Raw genomic sequence first — 20,908 nt, 5'->3', positions numbered from 1 at the left:
CACAATGCACTGAACGCAAGTGACAATTCACAAAAGTTTCATATACAAGTGTATCACGAAAAAGACCGTTGGCTACAGCTCACGAAAGTTTCATGCTGAGAATGTTTCTGGTTTTCCAGTACTACTTGAAAAGTGTCCTTTCAAAATGGCCTGAAATTAAGCATGAACCGAAACGAGATCCTGACATGTCAGCTAGGATAGTGTCCATGACAATTTCATTCCATTCCAGCTTGACATAAAGTGTTCAAATGGAAATCTACCTCCAAACAAATCTGTGCCTGTTATTCACACACAAGACATGACCCTGCCTCATGAATTCTGAATTAAAGCCATGCTCAACTTTGAAGTGCAACAAATCAACACTGGATATGTTTAATCCATGCACATACACACACACAAAAAACAACAACAGCAGAGACTCCAACTCTCCCATTTTCGACGGGAGATCTCCCACCGAAAGCCCATTTTTGCAAAATCTCCCGTTCTCCCGCTTGCGATTTGATTTCTCCCGCCCTGGCTCTGTGTCTCCCGGTGGAAAGGATTTCTTACTTATTCCTATTGTATGTTGAAAAAATAAGCCTTAGATAGCACCAGAGAACATCTAGAACCCTAGGAACTTTGCGCTTTGCACACATGAACTTGGAGTCTCCCGTTTGCTAGGGGTTTCGGGCAGGAGAATCTCCAGATCAGAAGGTGATTGGGGTTGGAGTCTCTGCAACAGAGATGGAATACGTGGGACTGCTACCACTGAGCTACATGTGTAAAGGGGCTTTGAAGTTTAACAAGAGTCTACTAAAGTGCTGTGAGTCACCATGTCTTGTGTTGTTTGGGGCACTTCTTGTGCATGATGGTGGGAAATGATCCTTTCATGTAAGAGAGAATCAATACAAAAGAGCACTTTTTTTCTAATTGCTTAAATCTATTCAATGAAGAGCAAGAGAAATTATCTGTCTAAGCCAAGGTATTGATATCTACAAAAAGGAAACAAATACAATGTGACCACATTCAATACAATGGAGGATAAAACATTGAATTATATTAAATGGGTTAGTCAAATACCGGTTAGTGATTGGCTAAACACAGTCACGTGATGGAGGCACATTGGTTATGTTCGCCCATGGGCAGAACATTTTTGTAATGGGAAAACATTTTCACGTAACAAATGACAAACGATACCAAACGATTGAACGATCATATTTTTCACGCAATCAATAGGATAAATTTGCCTATTCCATCAATGTGAAAAAGCAGATGACCGATTATTGTAATGCGTACGAAAGTGTGATTTGACTAACCCATATAATATAACAGATGATGACTTTTGTTGTCTGGAACATGTACCAAACGTTCCACCCTCAGGGTTTGAAATGCTATTTCGGGAGGTTATAAGTCCCTCCACTTCGTCTCGGGACTTTAACCTCCCTCAATAGCATTTCAAACCCTTCGGGTGGAACATTCGGTATGTTCCCTCCCCCGCCAGTCATCATCTATATAATGTTTGAACGTATGAGAAAGTTGACCTTTAATCCAAAAATAAGATCTTCTCACTGGAAAGCACCTACACAAAAACTAAACAAAATAAACAAACACACACATACAAAGCTCTAAAGGGATGGTACAGTATTGGTGGAGATGAGGATTGGGCTTTTAACTTTTTGTGAGATACCAAGTAAGCAATCATGAAATGATGCAGAGCATACCATCCTCAAGGAAATTCAAAGTTTATTAGATGAAAATCAGTTTTGGAATAGCTGAGACATCCAAAAATAAAGTAAAACAGGGCAATCCTAATAAAAGGTGGGTCACACCTTTTCCTAGGATTGCTCTGATTTGGATATCTAAGCCATTTCAAACCAATTTTCATTACATAAATTCTGAATCCCTATTGGAATTACACACTCTTTCATATTTCATAAGAGGTTTCTCATTATCTCACAAAAAAAAAAATGTTAGAAACTTGGAGTAAGGTCTAAACCAAAACTATACAATCCCTTTAACATAGTGGCCATTTCTGGTGCGATAATAAAAACCAAAAAGTTTACATGTGTACCTTTAAGAGGCCAGCACATCACAAGATCAAATCAAACAACACTCATCATCACAAAAACTCAGCCTCTCCCATTTGAATTGCTGGCTAGAGCAGCGCTAATTGCCCAGCACAGTGCAAGTCAGCGCCAACACCTACCCGGCACTCGAGTCACGGCTTGTAATTCGCCAAATGCGACTAAATAGTCCTTCATTAGCACTTAGCCTCAGCCCTGATAGAATCTGTGAGTAGGCTTTCGGAGGAGGGAGATGGGTCAGCGGCGGAGAAGCGTCTCCGGGCTTAATGGCCTTTGAAGTGGATCATTGGGACTCAATTGGTGGTTAGATGGATGCATCTTGATGAAGAGGCGTGGGGAGGGGGGAGGGGGGAGTAGGGGGATGCTAACCAGGTTGAAGGTCAGAGGCAGGAGGGGTAGCAGACATGAAAGGGGGGAATAAAGGAAATTTAGAGAAACAAACAAAAAAGGAATTTCATTTATTTCACAATGCCGAAATCCATAAACTAGATTGATGTAAAGAGCTGTGCCAGTGAGAGCATATAGATCAATAAAGACAGTTCTCCTCGGTGATGCCATCAGCAAAAAAAAAAACAAAAAAAAAAAATCAAGAAGTAAGCCAAGTCCCAAGGATTTTAATCTCGAGTAGTGTTGTGGGATTTTCTCTCCATCAATTAATCTGTCTAGTTTCTAGTGATATTGGATCAAAAGATGTACTTGTATTTCTCACTTAAATGAAATCTTTTGGGGATACCTTACACAGGTTGCACCATGGCAAGGAAGCAAAAGTTGTGTTTGTTGTCCTTTTTTTTAAAATAATGGACTCTCATGGACTTGACAAGCAATTCATGCCAAACTCATAAAATCATAGTTCAAACAAGTCCAAATGTTTCAACAAAGTAGTCTTCTCTTGATGATACTGTCTGTCTATCTTACTTTTCTCTTTGTCACCATCTCTTTTCTTATTGCACTCCTATCTTTGGGTCCTACCTCTCTTTATATCTATCTATCCACCTATTTATTCATCCATTTATCTGTTCTTTTCTGCCATCTAATTTTTTCAATGGTAAAAATGAAAATGGCTCAGTAGGAGACCAAAAGAAAACTACTGTCAGGGTTGAACCAATCAGCGATAAAGGTTTTTGTTATAAATGTGAGAATCCTCCCGTATTCGTCCTTTCACGAGAGTATGTGGGCTGGTACTTCAAAGATCCTTTTTTTTTTCCTGTTAATATCAAAGTTAAGAATCCTCACGTATTCGTACTTTTACGAGAGTACGTGGGCTGGTACTTCACGGATCTTTTTTTGATCTGGGCACTTTAATTTTCGTATCAACTGCATGGTCAGGAACGTCAGATTTATCTGCCTCCATCTCTGCAGACCCACACATGTAAGTAGTAGAAGGACTGTCGCACACTGATCAGATACTGCTTTCAACATTTGTACATGAGCAAAAGTCATTGAACGGGCTTCAAGTGAGTGAGGTAAAACTCTTGAAATACACACACAAAGGATGCCATACAAAGAAAAATGAACACACAGCTCTCTTTCAAACCAATTTCGTTCCTTACATCTATTATTGTGACTTTATCGATTTCCAAAACTTTTCTATTAATGCTTCAAAAACTCCATGACACAGACAGACAGACAGACACACACACACACACACACACACACACAGATGCCTTTGTTTGTTTGTTCGTTGTTTAGGAGAGTTCAATTATAATTGAATGATACACCTAGGATGTGAATTCCCAAGAAGGCCAGAAGTGAGAATTTAGCTGGAAAAGGCTAAAATAAGAACCAAAGGATTGAATTCAATAAAATAATCACTTCATCCATGTATCCATGTATAAAAATAGCTGCAAGTGAGGAGGGAGGGGGGGGGGGGGGCATGAGAGAGATATCATAGCACCATGCCATGCCACAATCAAAGTGACTTTGTTAGATGATAGAGTGAAGTCGAATAAACAACGACAGAAGGTTCATGAAAATCAAAGCCAAAATTAGCAACATACAGAATTTCTAAGTTTAACTTTAACCTGCTTTCAAGACACAGTGATAGTGGTCAATATTTCAGTAACTATTGTACAATCCCCCATGCCTGTGTGGTCATCACATTTCGTTATATATTTTATGCATTTTTTATTGAGAAATATGAACATGAATTGAACATGAAATTGAAACTGAATTATTGTGAGATATTGCCATACTACAGTGATTTCATGTCAATGAATGAAACTTAGTGAGGATTTCAATTTCAATTTCAATTTCAATTTATTTTCGTATAATTTCTCCATGATAATGCATGACATTTGTGTAACAAAATAAAATGATACATGATATCCAGCTTGGATGTACAATGAAATTTTATTAACATTCAGCATAGTAGTCAATATATCAGCATTTAAATTCAAGTAAAAAATTTCTTGAGAAATATGATGGTACCTACTTAAAAGCAAGGTTAATGAGCATTGGTCCCAGTAGAAATCTAGTGTGATGAACCAATAAGGAGCGCATTCATATAAAAGAGGTTTCTCATTATCTCACCAAAAAAAAAAATTTTGGAAACTTGAAGCTCCATCTCAACTAAAACTATACCATCCCTTTAAAGAAGATGCAAATGTGAAAAAGTTTACACATGATAGAGGACAGATGATTTAAGCAGCTGTGCAACACCCAGTGCAAATGGACACCTGACGGTGAGTGACCACAAAAACTCACTTGAGCCCATCAGCTCAGGTGAGCTAAAAAACCTACTCCACCACCCTAACGCTTTCTTTGTAAGGCCACCTGCAGACGAGGGCTGATAAGAGAACTCACGATCATTACCCCAGGGTTATTCATTGATACTTACATCACACACCCACACACATACACCTACACGTACACATGAAGACCAATCAAGCAACTCAATTTCTGTGTAGCTACTATACAGACGACACAATTTCATAATGCTGTGATGTTTATTATCACACCAAAGGCATCCTTTATCAGAATCATGTCATGGCCAATATCATTTACATTTTCTTCTATGTCCCTTTCTTTGTATTTTCTTTTCTAATTTGCATCAAACTCTGATTCCATAGATATACCTCATAAAGATGGTTACCTGATATTGGCTGAAAACACTGCCAATGTTTGAAGTCTACAGCACAAGGATGCCAACCCTGTACAAGCAGCACTGTGCTATTCTGTGGGTAGTCCGGTCCCTGGACTGTTTTCTAAATGATTCATGTTACGTTACGTATCGTATTGCTGGCGGTGAGGGCGTAAGCTACACCATCACAAGATTGCTAGTCAGATGGGCGGACAGATCAGTGGGAATATCGCGGTCTATGGGGCTGGCGCAATTTGTGTGGGTAAGGGCATGCCGTGCGTGGTGGGGATGTATACAACAACAAAAATTGGCCAGAATCTGGACTATTCTGTTGGCTGAAAAGGAATACTTTGTAGGGAAAACAGTAATTTTGCCTTACCTGCATGATAAACATACATATACGATGTGCAGTAATACAGTTTGGAAAAAAAACAGTAATTTCCAAAAAAACTGCAATACTTTTGGCAAAAAAACAAGGCAATCGCCAAATTGTGTCTCGCCCATTCGCGTACAAGGAATTAATATTCTTTATAACTCCCAGAAGTTAATTGACCTGCTTATGACCTTTGACCTTGTGGTGACCTTCAACACCCTAAGGGACATTTACCATCCAAGTTTGGTCACAAACGGACAAAGGGATCAAAAGTAATGAGCCATAATCGAAACGCGCCATAAAAACTTAACATTGGGCCCTAAAAATTTGTTGACCCCTTTCTGTGACCTTTGACCTTTTGATGACCTTTAACTCCCCAAGGGACATCTACCGTCCAAGTTTGGTCACAAACGGACATAGGGATCAAAAGTTATGAGCCATAAACGAAATGCGCCCTAAAAACTTAACATTGGGCCCTAAAAGTTCGTTGGCCCCTGTCTGTAACCTTTGACCTTGTGGTTACCTTCAACTTCCCAAGAGACATCTACCATCACCCAAGTTTGATTGCCATTGTAGCAACATGTGCTGAGTTACGTGTGATAAGAGAGTCTTGCAGGTAAACTTTAACGTATGACCTCAAATGACCTTTGACCTTATCATGTGACCTCTTACGGCACCATAACATGAAGGTACCCCCAGTGCATCCATCACCCAAGTTTGATTGCCATTGTAGCAACATGTGTCAAGTTACGTGTGATGACCTTTAACTCCCCAAGGGACATCTACCGTCCAAGTTTGGTCACAAACGGACATAGGGATCAAAAGTTATGAGCCATAAACGAAATGCGCCCTAAAAACTTAACATTGGGCCCTAAAAGTTCGTTGACCCCTGTTTGTAACCTTTGACCTTGTGGTTACCTTCAACTTCCCAAGAGACATCTACCATCACCCAAGTTTGATTGCCATTGTAGCAACATGTGCTGAGTTACGTGTGATAAGAGAGTCTTGCAGGTAAACTTTAACGTATGATGACCTCAAATGACCTTTGACCTTATCCTGTGACCTCCAACGGCACCATAACATGAAGGTACCCCCAGTGCATCTATGACCCAAGTTAGGTTGTAATCAAAGCAACTTATGTGAAGCTATTTGTCAAAAGAGAGTCTTGCAGGTAAACTTTAACATAGAAAAGAGAGTCTTGCACATACTCTTTAATATATGACCTCAAATGACCTTTGACATCATCACATGACCTCCAACAACACCATAACATGAAGATACCCCTAGTGCTTCTATCACCCAAGTGTGGCTGCCATTGCTGTAACAGTTGCCAAGTTATGCATCATAAGAGAGTCTTGCAGGTAAACTTTAACATTTGTGACGGACGATGGACGGACGACGGACGACGGACGACGGACGGACGACGGACGACGGACAGACACCATTTGGATCCCTTAGTCTCGCCTTCACCTCCGGTGGGCGAGACAAAAAGTACAAAATACTTCAAAATATGTAGAAGTTTGCATTTCTGCCAACACAATGATGTATCTTCAGATTCATGTGCCTTAATTTTAAATCAGTATCAATGACTCAAAGTATGTTTACTGAAAAGAAACTCTGACGTACTGAGAGAGGAAATACCGCAAAAGCAGGAGGGATTTTTCATGTGATTCTCTCAAGCGCGCATTTAAACTTCAGAGGTGTTAGGCATGTGTCAACAGTTTGAAGTTAGGCCTGTTTTCATCAGACAAAAGTTTCAAAATAGCAAAATTAGTCTAATGTCTAATTAACCTGCTATTTGTGCAAAGAAGACACAAATAGTGTGCTATTTGATCAGGAAAATATCCCCTTAAAATCTCGGTCTAGTTCGTGAAATGGCGTGCTATTTGGGTCACGTCTTCATCAGCCCCAAAATTTTCTTGATCCCATAATGCTGGGGGAAACCATTTTCAAACCTCGCACTGAGCTGAGCCGAGTAATGATGCAAAATATGCATGCATCAACTTCGGACTAATCATCCAAGTGGGCTGTTTTCGAGCTAATGACATTGCCCATTCATAATACTAGTTTTAGGATATTTTCCCAAACCCCAAAATAGCCCGATAGTTTGAACTTGGGTCTGATGAAGACACGGCTTGTGAAAGGTTGTCATTCTTTGTGACCTTTATAAGGCCATGTTAATGGTCTTAAGGATACAGGCCAGGGCTGCCAACATTCACCCATCAAAATCAGGGATTTTCGAAAGAGCAATCGGAGATCAGATACTTGCCATTTTAAAATCATCTTATTGGGGCAGAAGTATGATTTCTGAATCAGGGAAATTGTCATATTCTTTTATAAATCTAGATAATGGAGAGACATTGAAGTTTTCAGGAAGCCTCATGCAGAATCAGTGAGACTTGGCAACTCTGCGTATTAGCATAGTCACTTGCATTGAAATGCCAATTGGATATATAGATGAGCAAAATTCTCATTTCTCTTATATATTTATGCAATGGATCATATAACTTAGTCCATGTGTGGGATGGTAATAATACAACTTCCTTGGCATTTCTTACATTCAGTCAGAAAAATCAAGAGATTAAGTCGAAAAGCCATCATTAAGTTGGGAAAATCCTTTCTGTAAAACATCGCCGGCTATATCACTGGGATGACTGAGTGTGCTATTTCACAATACAGGTTAACTGCATTCATAGTCAACTCATGAAGTCAGAATAACATTTCCTACATTACTATCAAATTTCTTCACCTTTCTGCGGTGTGTATTCAGTTAAAACCAAATGCATCCTGAAAAGCAAAAACATCCACCTTGAAAGCATCCGCAAACAACTCCTCCTCTCTGCCGCATTGAAAAAAAAAGGGATAAAAAAAAAACACGGAAGAGAGATAGCATGTCCGCAGGATTCCATTAATATTGACTTTGGAGAATCTCAAAACTTGGCTTTTCTCTATATTTTCTCTCACCGAGAGAAGGAAGCCTGGCATTGATCTCCCTCCGGGCTGATATCAACCGTCTTGGGAAATTTTCGCCCGCGAGCCCCCCGAGAAAAAGTTTAATGGCGGTCCAAAAGCAATTAGTTTCCTGCACTCCTCTGTGATCGAGGTTAAGTGAAATGCCTGTGAGAACCAACAGAACACTCCTTTGCTCCACGTGCACGGCAGTGGGGAACTCCAATTCTGTGATCGCAATATAAGCGCTGGTACAGGTCAATAGCTTGATGCTGACCGAATCTCCCACACCACTTTAATACAGCATTGCACAAACACCCATATGATTTTAGTAACTACAAACAATGACAGTGGGTGAGTTAATATTTGAGGACAGACACAAACATAAATGTCAAGCGCAAAATGAAAGTGTGCGAAAGCGGTGACTAAATCTATAGATCTGATGATACCTTGATTGTTTTAACATGGATGGAGAAGGACAGCTCTATACATGTACAAGGAAAATCTAGGACTCTACTCTCAACTGCTCTTCACTATTCTGTAACACGTACTATTCCACAGAGGTAAAGATCTCAACAGAATCAAGATACGGTACTGTAAACACAGACATTTTCACTGAACATTAATTTTTGCGTATTTCACACTTCTTCTGGTCAGTGCGAATTCTAAAACCTGCAAAAATATCTTCATAATTTCCTCTGAGCATTTTGAATGGGTTTACAATTGTGTAGTCCGAATTCAAGCACCTGCAAATTTTGAGGCACTTAGCGCGAAAAATCAATCCCACAAAAATGTCACCACTTACAATACAGGACATGACTAGATAATCGGGTAGTACAATTGTAAAGTTTCACAGCAATTTTCCCTTAAATTCCTTAAATTCCTCAAATTTCTTTCACGATTTCTAAGAATTCTTTAGCTTCGTACATAATTCATTTCAACTCCCTCTGGCTAGCACACAGATCAGAAATTCAAATCCTGCATTGCAAAGTTCTTGAATCTGTCTTAAAATCAGATATTTCCATGCCGCAATCGTTTTCTACTCCTCCATTGCAGCAGCTCTGGAATTCTTCATCAGTGCTTCAAGCACAATCACCATTGCTATGGGGAATCTCTTAACACTTAAATGCAGCTCGCACAATTTCACAGTCAACATGCATTCATCATGATCCAAATACCTACCCAGTGCAGTTTTTGTTTTGTTTCTATCTTCGGTCAACATCCTACACAGTCCCACATACCCACAAGTGTGTTAGCTGGATGCTGCATTATGCATTTAGAATGCTATTAGCATTATTACGAATGCAAAGAAAAAAAAAGAAGACAATAAAACACTTTGGCAATCCCAGATGAGCAATGACCAGTTGAGTTACGACTTGCACCCCGGCACGAATCCGTCACCCATAATGCATCGCTGCAAATTATGGCATAGAGGGAAGACAATCTTCCCACACAATTCCCAATACAGCCACTCAGATTAATGCCAGAATACTGGGCTCGTATTGTACATTTAATACTGGCACAAAGTTCACAAGAAATAATGCCCAGTTTGCCAGAATCTTCTTCAAGCCACATTCATAGGGGTGGGTGGGGAAAGGACAAGTACGGTACCCGTATGTAAAGTGAGTGCAGAGATGGAGGGAGTTGATTTCAGACAAAGAGCATGTTTCTACTGAGCGAGGAAAATTCGAGGTGATGCGAGGCAATGCGAGGTGATTCGCGGTGATGCGTGGTGATGCGTCGCGCGTGGTGACACCTCAAATTTTTCCTCAGTAGAAACAGATCGGGTAGTGGCCAATACGCGGTCATGCGAGGTGGTCGATGCGCGGTGATGTGAGGGACGATTCTCAGTAGAAATACACCGGGTAGCGAAATTCGCGGTGTACCAAAAGTCTCAAATTATTGGGAGCTTTCGCCCACGCTTTTCAAATCGGTTCATCGCACACTCCGACACTTGTGTACATGCACAGTAACCGTAGTTTCGCACACATCCTGCCTTGTACCAACTCCTACTAAATACATGAGGTGGTACATGTGAATTGTATGGCATTGCCCTTCATCGTCTATTGTTTGCGTGCCCAACAGTCTATTATACTAGGCTATAGGCATATACTCTGATTTTTACACGGCGTTCATTTTCCTATAATTGTATCGTCTCGAAGTTGTAGATTCCCTAGCTCGTTTTCGCTGGAATACTAACGTTAGTATGTCGGACCCCTTGGAGAGCATTAAGTGTACCCTAGACCTGCAACGATTTCTAATAACCAAGTGGCAGGAAATGTTGGTGAGGGGCATTTTGAATGGAAAGACTTAACAACATTCAGTGCCTACCACAAAATGGCAGTGCAGAGGCAGCATGACCCGATCTGTGACCTGAAAATACGCGACTTCCGGATTCACCGCATTTTGCACGTCACCTTGCATCACCGCGTATTTTATCGCTCAGTAGAAACAGCTCGAGTGGTCGTAAAATATGAGGTGATGCGGGAGACAAAATTCGTGGTGATGCGAGGTGATGCGAGGTGCGCTCAAAGTCTTTCCAATACACACTGTAGGCTATTAGAAATTAGGAAAGGGGAGTACAAAATTGGGGGCGGGGAACTCAAAGCATCTTAGTCACAGGGCAGGTCAATTTGTTTCTCTGCTCATTTTCTTAATTTCAATGCTCTGTTGCTACATAGAACTGTAGAAAAAAAATAAGACAAAAAGCTCAATAACTTTAACTGAATGATGTATCATCATATAATGAATAAGTCAATGGTTTCATAACAGTCATTTGTCAAACTTGGGTAAGGTAACCATGACTCATTAATTTGTTCACCATGATTTCTGCACATTCCACTCATCCATAAACCATGCTCACAATTTAGGAACTAAGCAATTCATTGATTTAATCTCTCTGCATGCTGTCTTGCTCACCTAATGAACCTTGATCATAACAAAACCTCATGATATGCATTGATAAAGTATGACAGGTAATCTATCAATCAAATGACCAATCAAATGACCAATCAAATGACCAATCAATGAATCAATCAATGATTCGAATACTAAAGAACATTTATCATGGACACATATTTCCAGAAGAATAGCAACATAACATCACTGGTTCCATGACATTTACTCCTGCAGCAATTGCTCTCATGAAGTATCTGCACACTATTAAAAGCCAAACATACAATTCTATACCCACAAACATGACCCTTACCCTAATCCTAATCCTAATCCCCACCTCAAACTACATTGTAAACCTAAAAAACTCTATTACAACCCTAACCCTGTTGCCTAAGTTTTGGGGGAAAATAAGACAGAGCATTAATGCATGGACATCTCTAGACGCTTATACACTGTACTTCTAGTTATCATAGACAAAACATCGCTTTCCACATTGAATATTCAACACTTTGGTTTCAGTTTACTTAACTTCCTGACATCCATCTCACATTCTCGGATATCTACAAAGATTGTCTCATATTTGTTCATCAAATTCTAATTAACACCAAGAAAACCCCTATCCCTCCCCCCCCCCCCCCTTCAAAAAAAAGAAAAAGAAAACAACTACAGGAAGAGAATGGGGAAGAACTAGAGAAATTAACATCATTACCAGGAATAGAATCTGGATTTGAATTATAGTCCTAAGTCACAAGTTTTGCTTAGAGCACCAAATCACTTGCCACTAGAATGTAAATTGTACTTTGGGCTGGAAGTTTTCCAGGAAATCATAATCCCAGTCTGAGAGTTAAACAAAGAATGACAAAATAATAGTTTACAGTCATAAAATATTAACTTCTAAAATAGCCGTACCGGTACCTAAAACAGTGTTTGAGCTTGGGGGCAATATTATTTGATTCTTGTAGCATCTATTTCTAGGAGTTTGAGGTAGCTGAGGTGAAGACTCTGTCTTCTTCTTCTTCTTTCTTTCTTTTTTTTTTGTCTTCCATACATGCAAAGACTGAACAAGGAAGGAAGAAACTTTTGATACCTGAAGTAGTGTTCAAAATGTCATCCACTAGTGCTGCCATATCTGACAACCACACAGGTTGCTGGTGGCAAGAACAGAGTTATAAATAGCTGCGGACACACTGGCAAAAGATTGAGAAGTTCAAGATCCAACATTTAGCCTGTGTGGCCGCAAGCTCCTTGAAACTTCTCAGGGAAACTTCCCGCAATATTTCCTATACAAACTGTGTGGGGATATTTTCTCCACCCCCACCAAACTTCTTGATCATTTGCCATTTTGAATACTAGAAACTAAAACTTCGCAAAGTTTGTCGCGTGATGAGTCCGCCATCTAGTTGTTTGCTGGCTGTGTTGCCGAAGCTCGCAGCCATTGTGATGTACGTGTTCACTGTTACGTCACAATTACCAACCATCAGATTGTGTACTCTTTCTTCTTCCTCTCACATGTGCCCTAATGACCCAAACTTCTCGATCAAAAATTTGACTGCCAGAATGAACATATGCTTTGCCATCTTAACCTTCGCAATCTCTTGCCAGTCTGACTGCAGCAATAGACATACCTTTGTCAATTCTATTTTAGTAAAAAAAAAAAAATATTATTTGTCTCCTCTATATGATAGAATGTTTTTCTTGTTTTTGTTTAAAATGATACGGATGGGATGCCTACCATGCTAATTTTGTGCAATGAAATATGAACTGTACAATTAACTGGTAGTTCAAACACATTCTATCACTTATCAACTGAAATGGGGGAAAGGCACTGCCAATCCTAAGATATTCAATCATCAACAAGCCTGGAAGAAAATACTTTTTTTCCCTCGTTCTTTCAATCTCATCTCTCTACAATCTTCCTCTCTCTCTATCTCTTCTTCTTTCTAAACTCCTCTCCTGCCCCCCTCCTTCCCCCAATGTATCTTATCTATATGAGAGAATGGCTCAATTTCCAATCTGAAGCTCCTAGATTAACACGAGAACAAAATGGGTACCCTGAAGCTAGCCCCAGTGACACACGCTACATCCGTTACCCCTCCCCCTCTCTCTTCGCAACAGATAAGCTTTGATCTGCCAACCTAGCTTTGCAACTTAAAAAGATTCCCTAGGAAATTGCAGACTTTCCGAAGCAGGCTGATCGCATTACATACCCAAGGTCCTACTGGTAACACGGTAGAAGCAATCACAACAATTCATCAAGCACGCAAGCTTACCTAGCAGTGGCCAACGATTCATCTTTGAGCGCAGTGTACATGTTGGTGTAGTCTCCATTCCAGATATATGCACTTTTAATAGTGGACATAAGCTACATATATTTGACAAATAGACAGTCAAATGGAATGCCTCTGCCACTTTTCATGCAATTTCTTCAGTTGCAATTATGGTCTTTCATTAAAATTTTGAAGAAGTGCAATGATCTTGACCACTGACCAAGGATTGACTTCTAGCCCTCGCTGCACATGAAGGAAATATTTTCAAATTTATGTACTGTATTCCCATCAAATCAAATAACCTTCTTCTAAGACCAAGTTAACAGAATTAACGGACAGAAAGTGTATTTTTACAAATTTTGGTGGCCTTTGATTTTTTATGATCTTTATTTCCTGCAATTTCAGGCAACTTATATTGTATCAATTTCTAATCTTCTTTAATATCAGATACTATTACCAATGGACAACCCCAGCTGAAGTTATAACATGACAAAGACGTCATGAAACCAGACAATATTGGCTTATGATCTTTATAACCTTCCATCTCAGCCATTTTGGGTAAAAGACATCAAGCAATTCAGTTCTACCTGCCCTTCAAAATCATACTGCCAAAGGACTTTACTAGGCAAAATAACAACTCAAAATTGCGATTCATCTATATTTTTCGTTTCTTTTTGTTTTTGCCAAAGTTTAGTGACCACTTGTGCCCCAAATCAAATCAGGTTTTATCTTCATCCTCTGTGCATTTGCAGCAAACCTGGGCCAGGTGCATTCACATGATAATATATTTCTTGAAGGGATGGTATAGTTCTGCCTGAGATGTGGATTCTGGTTTTAACTTTTTGCAAGATAGTCCTACTAGTAATTAGAAACCATCTAAAATGAAATTTAGAAAAAGCGATTATTTGATCAGATTTGGTTTTGAAATGGCTGAGATATCCAAAACTAAAGATGTCCTAATGAAAGATTGGTCCCACTTTTTATCAGAACCACTTTGTGTTACTATGGTTTGGTCAATGACATTTCAGAAATTAGAATTCACAAGTCTTGATGCAAGACTACGAGAAGCCTAATCCTTCATTGTAACAGCTGTGAATCTGAATTGCCCAACATCTGCTATACATGATCCATCATATAATTGCCATTGCTCAGTACTGTTCAATACAGAGCTTCCTTCAGATTCCCTGGGGAATTACCGGAGATATTGTCAGAAATCTCATCAATAATGTCGGGGAAAAAACAAATTCCCATTTGTTTCCATTTTGATGTGCTTGTGGCTGTAAATACATTTATTTCATATGCGCGTCAGTGTGGGTGATCGTAAGTGCTATGTTTTGTTCCTGAGATGGATATCACATTTGGAGGCAAAGTGGATTGTGAGCAAAAATGTGTTATTCAAAGCATTTTTCCCATTTCGATTATACATGTAATGTAATAGTATCATCTCATATAATTTGATTTCCAGTCAAAAGGAGTCACTCGATAAATCTCCATAAATGCCGGTCAGCCACCCTTCTTTTCACACCATACCTTCTGCCCGCCGCCGAGAGCAGGTGGGTACTGCTTCACAGAGTCTAAAGGGATTTCGGAATCTTGTCAAATAGAGAGCAGTGAAGCGCCCTCTGTTGTTTCCCATACAAAACTCCTGTAGGTGCCATGGAACAATCAATTCTAAAAGGGACACATTTCAATTATATTCTCCTCTCCAGGTATGCCATTTATAAGCTTTAGAGAAATGTAAGGCAAAACTCCCACGACTCCCCTTCACCTTCAAAGCACAGCCCACGAGGCAGGGCCAAAAAACTTGTCCCACGTGTTTAAAGGCCTGAAAAAAAGACCTACAAGAAGGACTTAAAAGCTTTATGTCCGTAGGGAGCTGGCATGAATCATGGACTCAAACTTCTCAAATCTCAATCTAAGTACTTAAGATTTCAAGATAGCTCACGCCTTTTGCATAGCTGTCCTTCTGCATTTCATGTTCTCCTACTCAGGAGTATATCCCACAAGTCTTTTTGTTCCAAATCATGATCATCTTTGTCCATCAAGTGCATTTCAAAACTTGGAACTATTAGAATACAGTTAGTTTGTTTTTTTTCTATACAGGCCAGACTCTTGCAAACTTTCTAGTTTAACAACAAAAGGAACTTTTGCTGGTACGGCACGCATAAAATCTTGGATCTCATGAAGAAACTAGAAATGTCGCTATGGCGACTGGTATGCCTCCGCCATAATGCACGATTCTCCTAATAGGTCTGTAGTACATGTGGACAATGTGTGATTACATTTTCACAAAATTGGCAAAATATCAAAATGATATGTTTGTCACAAATGTATCGAATGTTCACCTTCCTTGACCTATGTTTAATTGGATGAATAAGAGAGCATGTATTTGGGGATTTAACCCGTTGAGGACGGTTTGATTTTGCTACAACACGCATTTCCCATAGACACCTGCCCGAGTATACTCGGGACTAGTCCTCAACGGGTAAAGAACTTTAACTTCGACTTTGACCCTTTCACAAGTTTACGCACTTGAGTAATTTTCAAGGTATGGAGAAAAAGTGCAATTTCTGTATTGAACAGTAAATTGTTATCATTTTCATCTAACCTTTGATTCATAAGAGAATCACTGTCAGGCAGAACATACATAAATATGTACTAAGTTTAAAAATAACTTGAGCCACTTCCGAGATATGGAGAAAGAAGTAAGTTCAGCACTTTCACTTGATCTTTGACCTTTTACCTTTTTGGCTAAAAAAAAAAAAAAATCCCAGAGAATCTCTAGTGTGTTATACATGCATACATCAAGTTAAAAAAATAATAATCCTGCTGCATTGCATAAATATAAGGAAAATAGTAACATTTTGAAGTATTGCCCTTGACCTTTGACCCCTGACCTTTGACCCCATGAACCCCAAATTCCCTAGATAACCCTGCCAGTCATTACATGCAAATATACTTTGTTCCATAAAGACACCTTGAGCAATTTCCAAGATACAGAGAAAAAAGTGAAATTTTAACATTTTACTTGACCTTTTGACCTTTGACCTTTTGACCTCATGACCCCAAACTTTCACCACAGAATCTTAATTGGCTAATACATGTATACACTAAGTTTCAAGAAAATATCTTCAGGCATTGCACAGATATGGGGGAAATAGTGAAATTTTAAGCATTTGACCTTGATCTTTTGACCTTTGACCTTGAGCATGTGCACCCAAAAGTTGATAGGCACAACTTCACCCCCTAATACACATACATGCCAAGTTTCATTAGGATACCTCAAAAGGTTTTGATAGTTACCCTGTCCACAAAATTCATTACGGACGGACGGAAGGACGGACGGACGGAAGGACGGACGGACGGACGGACGGACAGAAGGACGGACGGACGGACAACCCGAAAACATAATGCCTCCGGCACCACTTCGTGGCGGAGGCATAAAAACGATCTGCACTGCAACAGCAACGGGAAATACTGTATATGGCGAATAATTCTCGAGATCTTTACATGCATCTTTGCGAATTTTGCCAGTCGGGTGATATTCACAAATTTAAAAACATGCCAAAATGTTACCTCTTATCTCGACATTAATGTCATATACACAAACAAATTTCTCCATTCAGTACTGTACTCCACAATCGCGAAGTGAACTACTAGCGAAATTGTCAGGAAGTCCCGATTCCCCCAAAATTAGACTCACTAAATATAATTGGGGAAAATATACAATATTGCTTGTCATCCTGGTTTCTCCTCTCTGCCTCCTTGAAACATGTTTTGGTCTGAACTATAACTCAAGAGAAAAAAAAAATGAATGCTTAATCTTACTGGCACATCTTCTCAAACAAAGTATCTACATGGAAATGCTCTTGTCTGTTTTTAAATGTTCTCTGTAATGCAAGTGCTAGTAGCCACGGGGATTGGATCCATGAATGCTACTATTTTTTTTTCTTCTTTTTTTGAACGGAGAATGAAGAATCAAGAAATAATACAGATATATAAACAGGAGGAGCACCTTGAGAGTGCAGACCTCAGCCAAGCAAGCAGCTCATTTCCACCACTGATCTTGTTCTTCCACAGAGATAGGTGATTTCCACCCATACACATGCACGCTGAAAGTCGCCCCAATTTCCCAATACTGAAGCCTTTGATATGTCACAAACCCTCAGCTGCGTGGCACGCCTCGCCCTAGCAGGAACTAGAGCACGCACTTTAGTGCGTGTTTAAAAACCTCAAATATGCACACCCTATTGTAATGCAGTAATATTGCATGTATTGATATTTGATTGATTAATATTTGACAGTTTGTGTGTGATACGGTATACAAATATTGACTGCTCATGAGGATGATGGTGGAAATTATCATTCCCGAGGTGCTTTTCATACCGACCCTTCTATCACCCCGAGGCGTTAGCCGAGGGGTGATGGAAGGGTCGGTATGAAAAGCACCGAGGGAGTGATAATTTCCACCACCATCCGAATACAGAGCAGTTAATATTTGTTTTATATACCTCATCGTTTAAGACTTAACCAAGATCTAGGGCTAGGCAAATACGAAGTAAATTCTAACTGTTAGTGTTAGGCCTAAACGTTAGCCCTAAAATCAGGCCACAGCCTGCGCTTGCTTGCATGGTTTTCGTGCATTTCGTAAACTACAGGGCAGTACCCAGTACGCACGGTGCATTGTACTCACTCACACGGCCTTCGGCGAGCTCCTGCATAAAATCTTGGCAGAGGATTACAGTATACATCCAGTTTCCCGTCGCTCGTGTTTTAATTCGATATTTCCAACATGCTGAGATTTGTCTCTGCTTCGGGATCCTACGAAACTCTAATTGCAAAGTGTACAATCTTTGATCCAGCTCACTTAAATCACGATCCAGCTCGATCACCATGCCACGTTGAAACATGCCTGCTGTGCGCTAGTGCGATGATTTTGCATGTGTTTATACGATGCGCGTAGTGAACGTCCTTGGGTGGAGGGGTTGCGGACACCGCGCGCGAAGTCTAGTGTACTTGTTATGTGTACAAAAGTGGCGGAGGGTTTACGAATTCTATCACGAGGGTTTTGCCTTTCTATCACGAGGGGTTTGCCTTTCTATCACGAGGGTTTTGCCTTTCTATCACTTACATGAAAACCCTAAGGCAAGATAGACTGGACTACACCTTGTCACGTGATATACTTTTGACCAATCAGTGATACGAATCTCACTTATGAGGTATATAATATGTATTTTGTGTTGCGGTGATGTAAACTTCAATAGTTTTTTGTACCCCATGTACGTGCCTTAACCTGCCATTCATTTTGAATGAAACAGTGAACCTGGTTTTCTTGTATGTGTACATGTCCTTCTAACACTGCCTTGAACTTGAATAAAGTCATGATTAAACAATTTACACCTCATTTTCTTTGCAGAGGTGGGACTCAGATGCACGAGAAAGTTGTAACTTTTGCCTTAGGACTGGAATTTATCCTGAACCGAATGCAACTTTCAGATAAATGACTGAGACAGAATACTGTAAAGCAAGAACTTTTCGTGGCATGAAATTTTTCACAAATTGAAGCTGGCGACTTTATCGGGGCATTAAATTTTGCGAATTGCCATTAACATTCAGTGCATTTAGTGTAGACAAGGACTTTCATGTGCATTTTAATTCTGTGAATCTTGGCTTTGCAAAATTCATGAAATTAAAATGCATGAGAAAAATTCCAGTTTTACAGTAAAAGAGCTTGCACATGAGACACAAAAATGTGCACTGCAGAGAACCTAAAAAAAAAAAACTCCAAAAAGCCTATTGTTACTTTGAAGGGACAGTACAGTACTGGCTGAGGTCAGGATTCAGCGTGCAACATTTAACGAGATATTCAGAAACCACTCAATGAAATGTTAGAAAGAGCAAACAGTTCTAAGGGAAATCAAAACTTTATTTGATAAAAATCAGTTTTAAAAAAAATGAGATATCTAAACAAGGAAAAACAAGGAGATTGTGATAAAAGCCATGGCCTGTAAATCTTATTAGGAACATTTTTTTTTTTTTTTTTGGGGGGGGGATATCTCAGCCATTTCAAGGCCAATTTTCATCAAACAACAATGAAATCTTCTTGAAATTACATGCTCTTTCATATTTCATAAGAGATTTCTCATTATCTCACCAAAAAAACAAAAAAACAAATGTTATAAACCTGAATCCTCACCTCAACCAGTACTGTACAGTCCCTTGTAATGGCAACGGGCATTTTTCACTGCTGTTTGACCACACCCTCACTCACAGGACTACAGTATCAATGATAGATTCATAGATATTGACCATCCCAATTAGGACTAGATTGAACTATAGTCACTGAAATTTTAAGATTCATAAATGGCTCACTATCTCATTTAGCTCTAGAAGGCACACACACTCAGTGCTACATATCAGTTCACAAACTGCACTCCAGTACGTGAAGATTCATAGAGAATTGCTTCATCATTTGTGACTTGACTGCACTTCCATTCATGTTTCACGCACTCTATGTATCATCATCCGTGCAAACACTGTCACTCCAATATTATGATGGTTCATAGAGACTCACCCTCTCATTTAAGACTAGATTGCACATGCACTCGGTAGCAGCTCTCTTGATCATGTCGTGGTCCTCAAACATGTAGTTCTCTATTTGGGAAAAGCCTTCCTCTTTTATGATCCTATTCCTGTAGTGTCAATGAGAACAATAACATGTTTCTGTTAAGAAATGAAGAAATCCTGAATAATGTTTTCAATAACAACATATGAAGCATTTGAATGCAAAAATGGATAATTGTCATTTTCATATATTTCAAAGTAAGATCATCATCAAATGGAGAAAAATTTAATCTTTTTAAAGAAACTGCACTCATTACATGACAAGAAATACTTTTGAAGAGGTGTAAAGATTACCGAATGAGTCTTAATTATTTTCTTTGTTTTTCAGAAGATTGAATCTCAAACACCTCAAATTCATAAAAATGGATACAGCAGTTCTTGCGAAGCAGCTCATTTCCACATGCTGAAAATCGCACGATTTTCCACTATAAAAGCCTTTTTGTTTAATACACCGTATGTTATCAACTTCCACCTGCATGGTGCCTTGCCCGAGCAATTAGCACGCACTTTAGTGCGCGTATGCAAACCTCAAAAATATGCAGCTTGAATTCCCACGCTCACTGCCCCTACCTGCCAAAATATCAAAATTCTTTAATAAAATCCATAAAAAATCACAAATAAAATCTATTTATCTATCCCTTGTGTCATAGTCAACTTC

General features: G+C 39.5%; 1 protein-coding gene across 1 annotated transcript in view; it reads right to left on the bottom strand.

Moving 5' to 3' along the window:
* LOC139742577 (protein unc-45 homolog B-like) overlaps window positions 1-20,908 on the bottom strand; it is a 53,989-nt gene that overhangs the window by 7,698 nt on the left and 25,383 nt on the right. The window contains exon 16 of the mRNA XM_071653108.1: window positions 20,201-20,318. Within this exon, the coding sequence (XP_071509209.1) occupies window positions 20,201-20,318 (118 nt within the window). The remainder of the gene's footprint in view (window positions 1-20,200; window positions 20,319-20,908) is intronic.

Source organism: Diadema antillarum, unplaced genomic scaffold (genome assembly GCF_040938485.1).
Source record: "Diadema antillarum isolate AM-2024a unplaced genomic scaffold, OU_Dant_1.0 seq00001007_RagTag, whole genome shotgun sequence".
Lineage (NCBI taxonomy): Eukaryota > Metazoa > Echinodermata > Echinoidea > Diadematoida > Diadematidae > Diadema > Diadema antillarum.
This window is presented reverse-complemented; position numbering and strand designations above follow the sequence as displayed.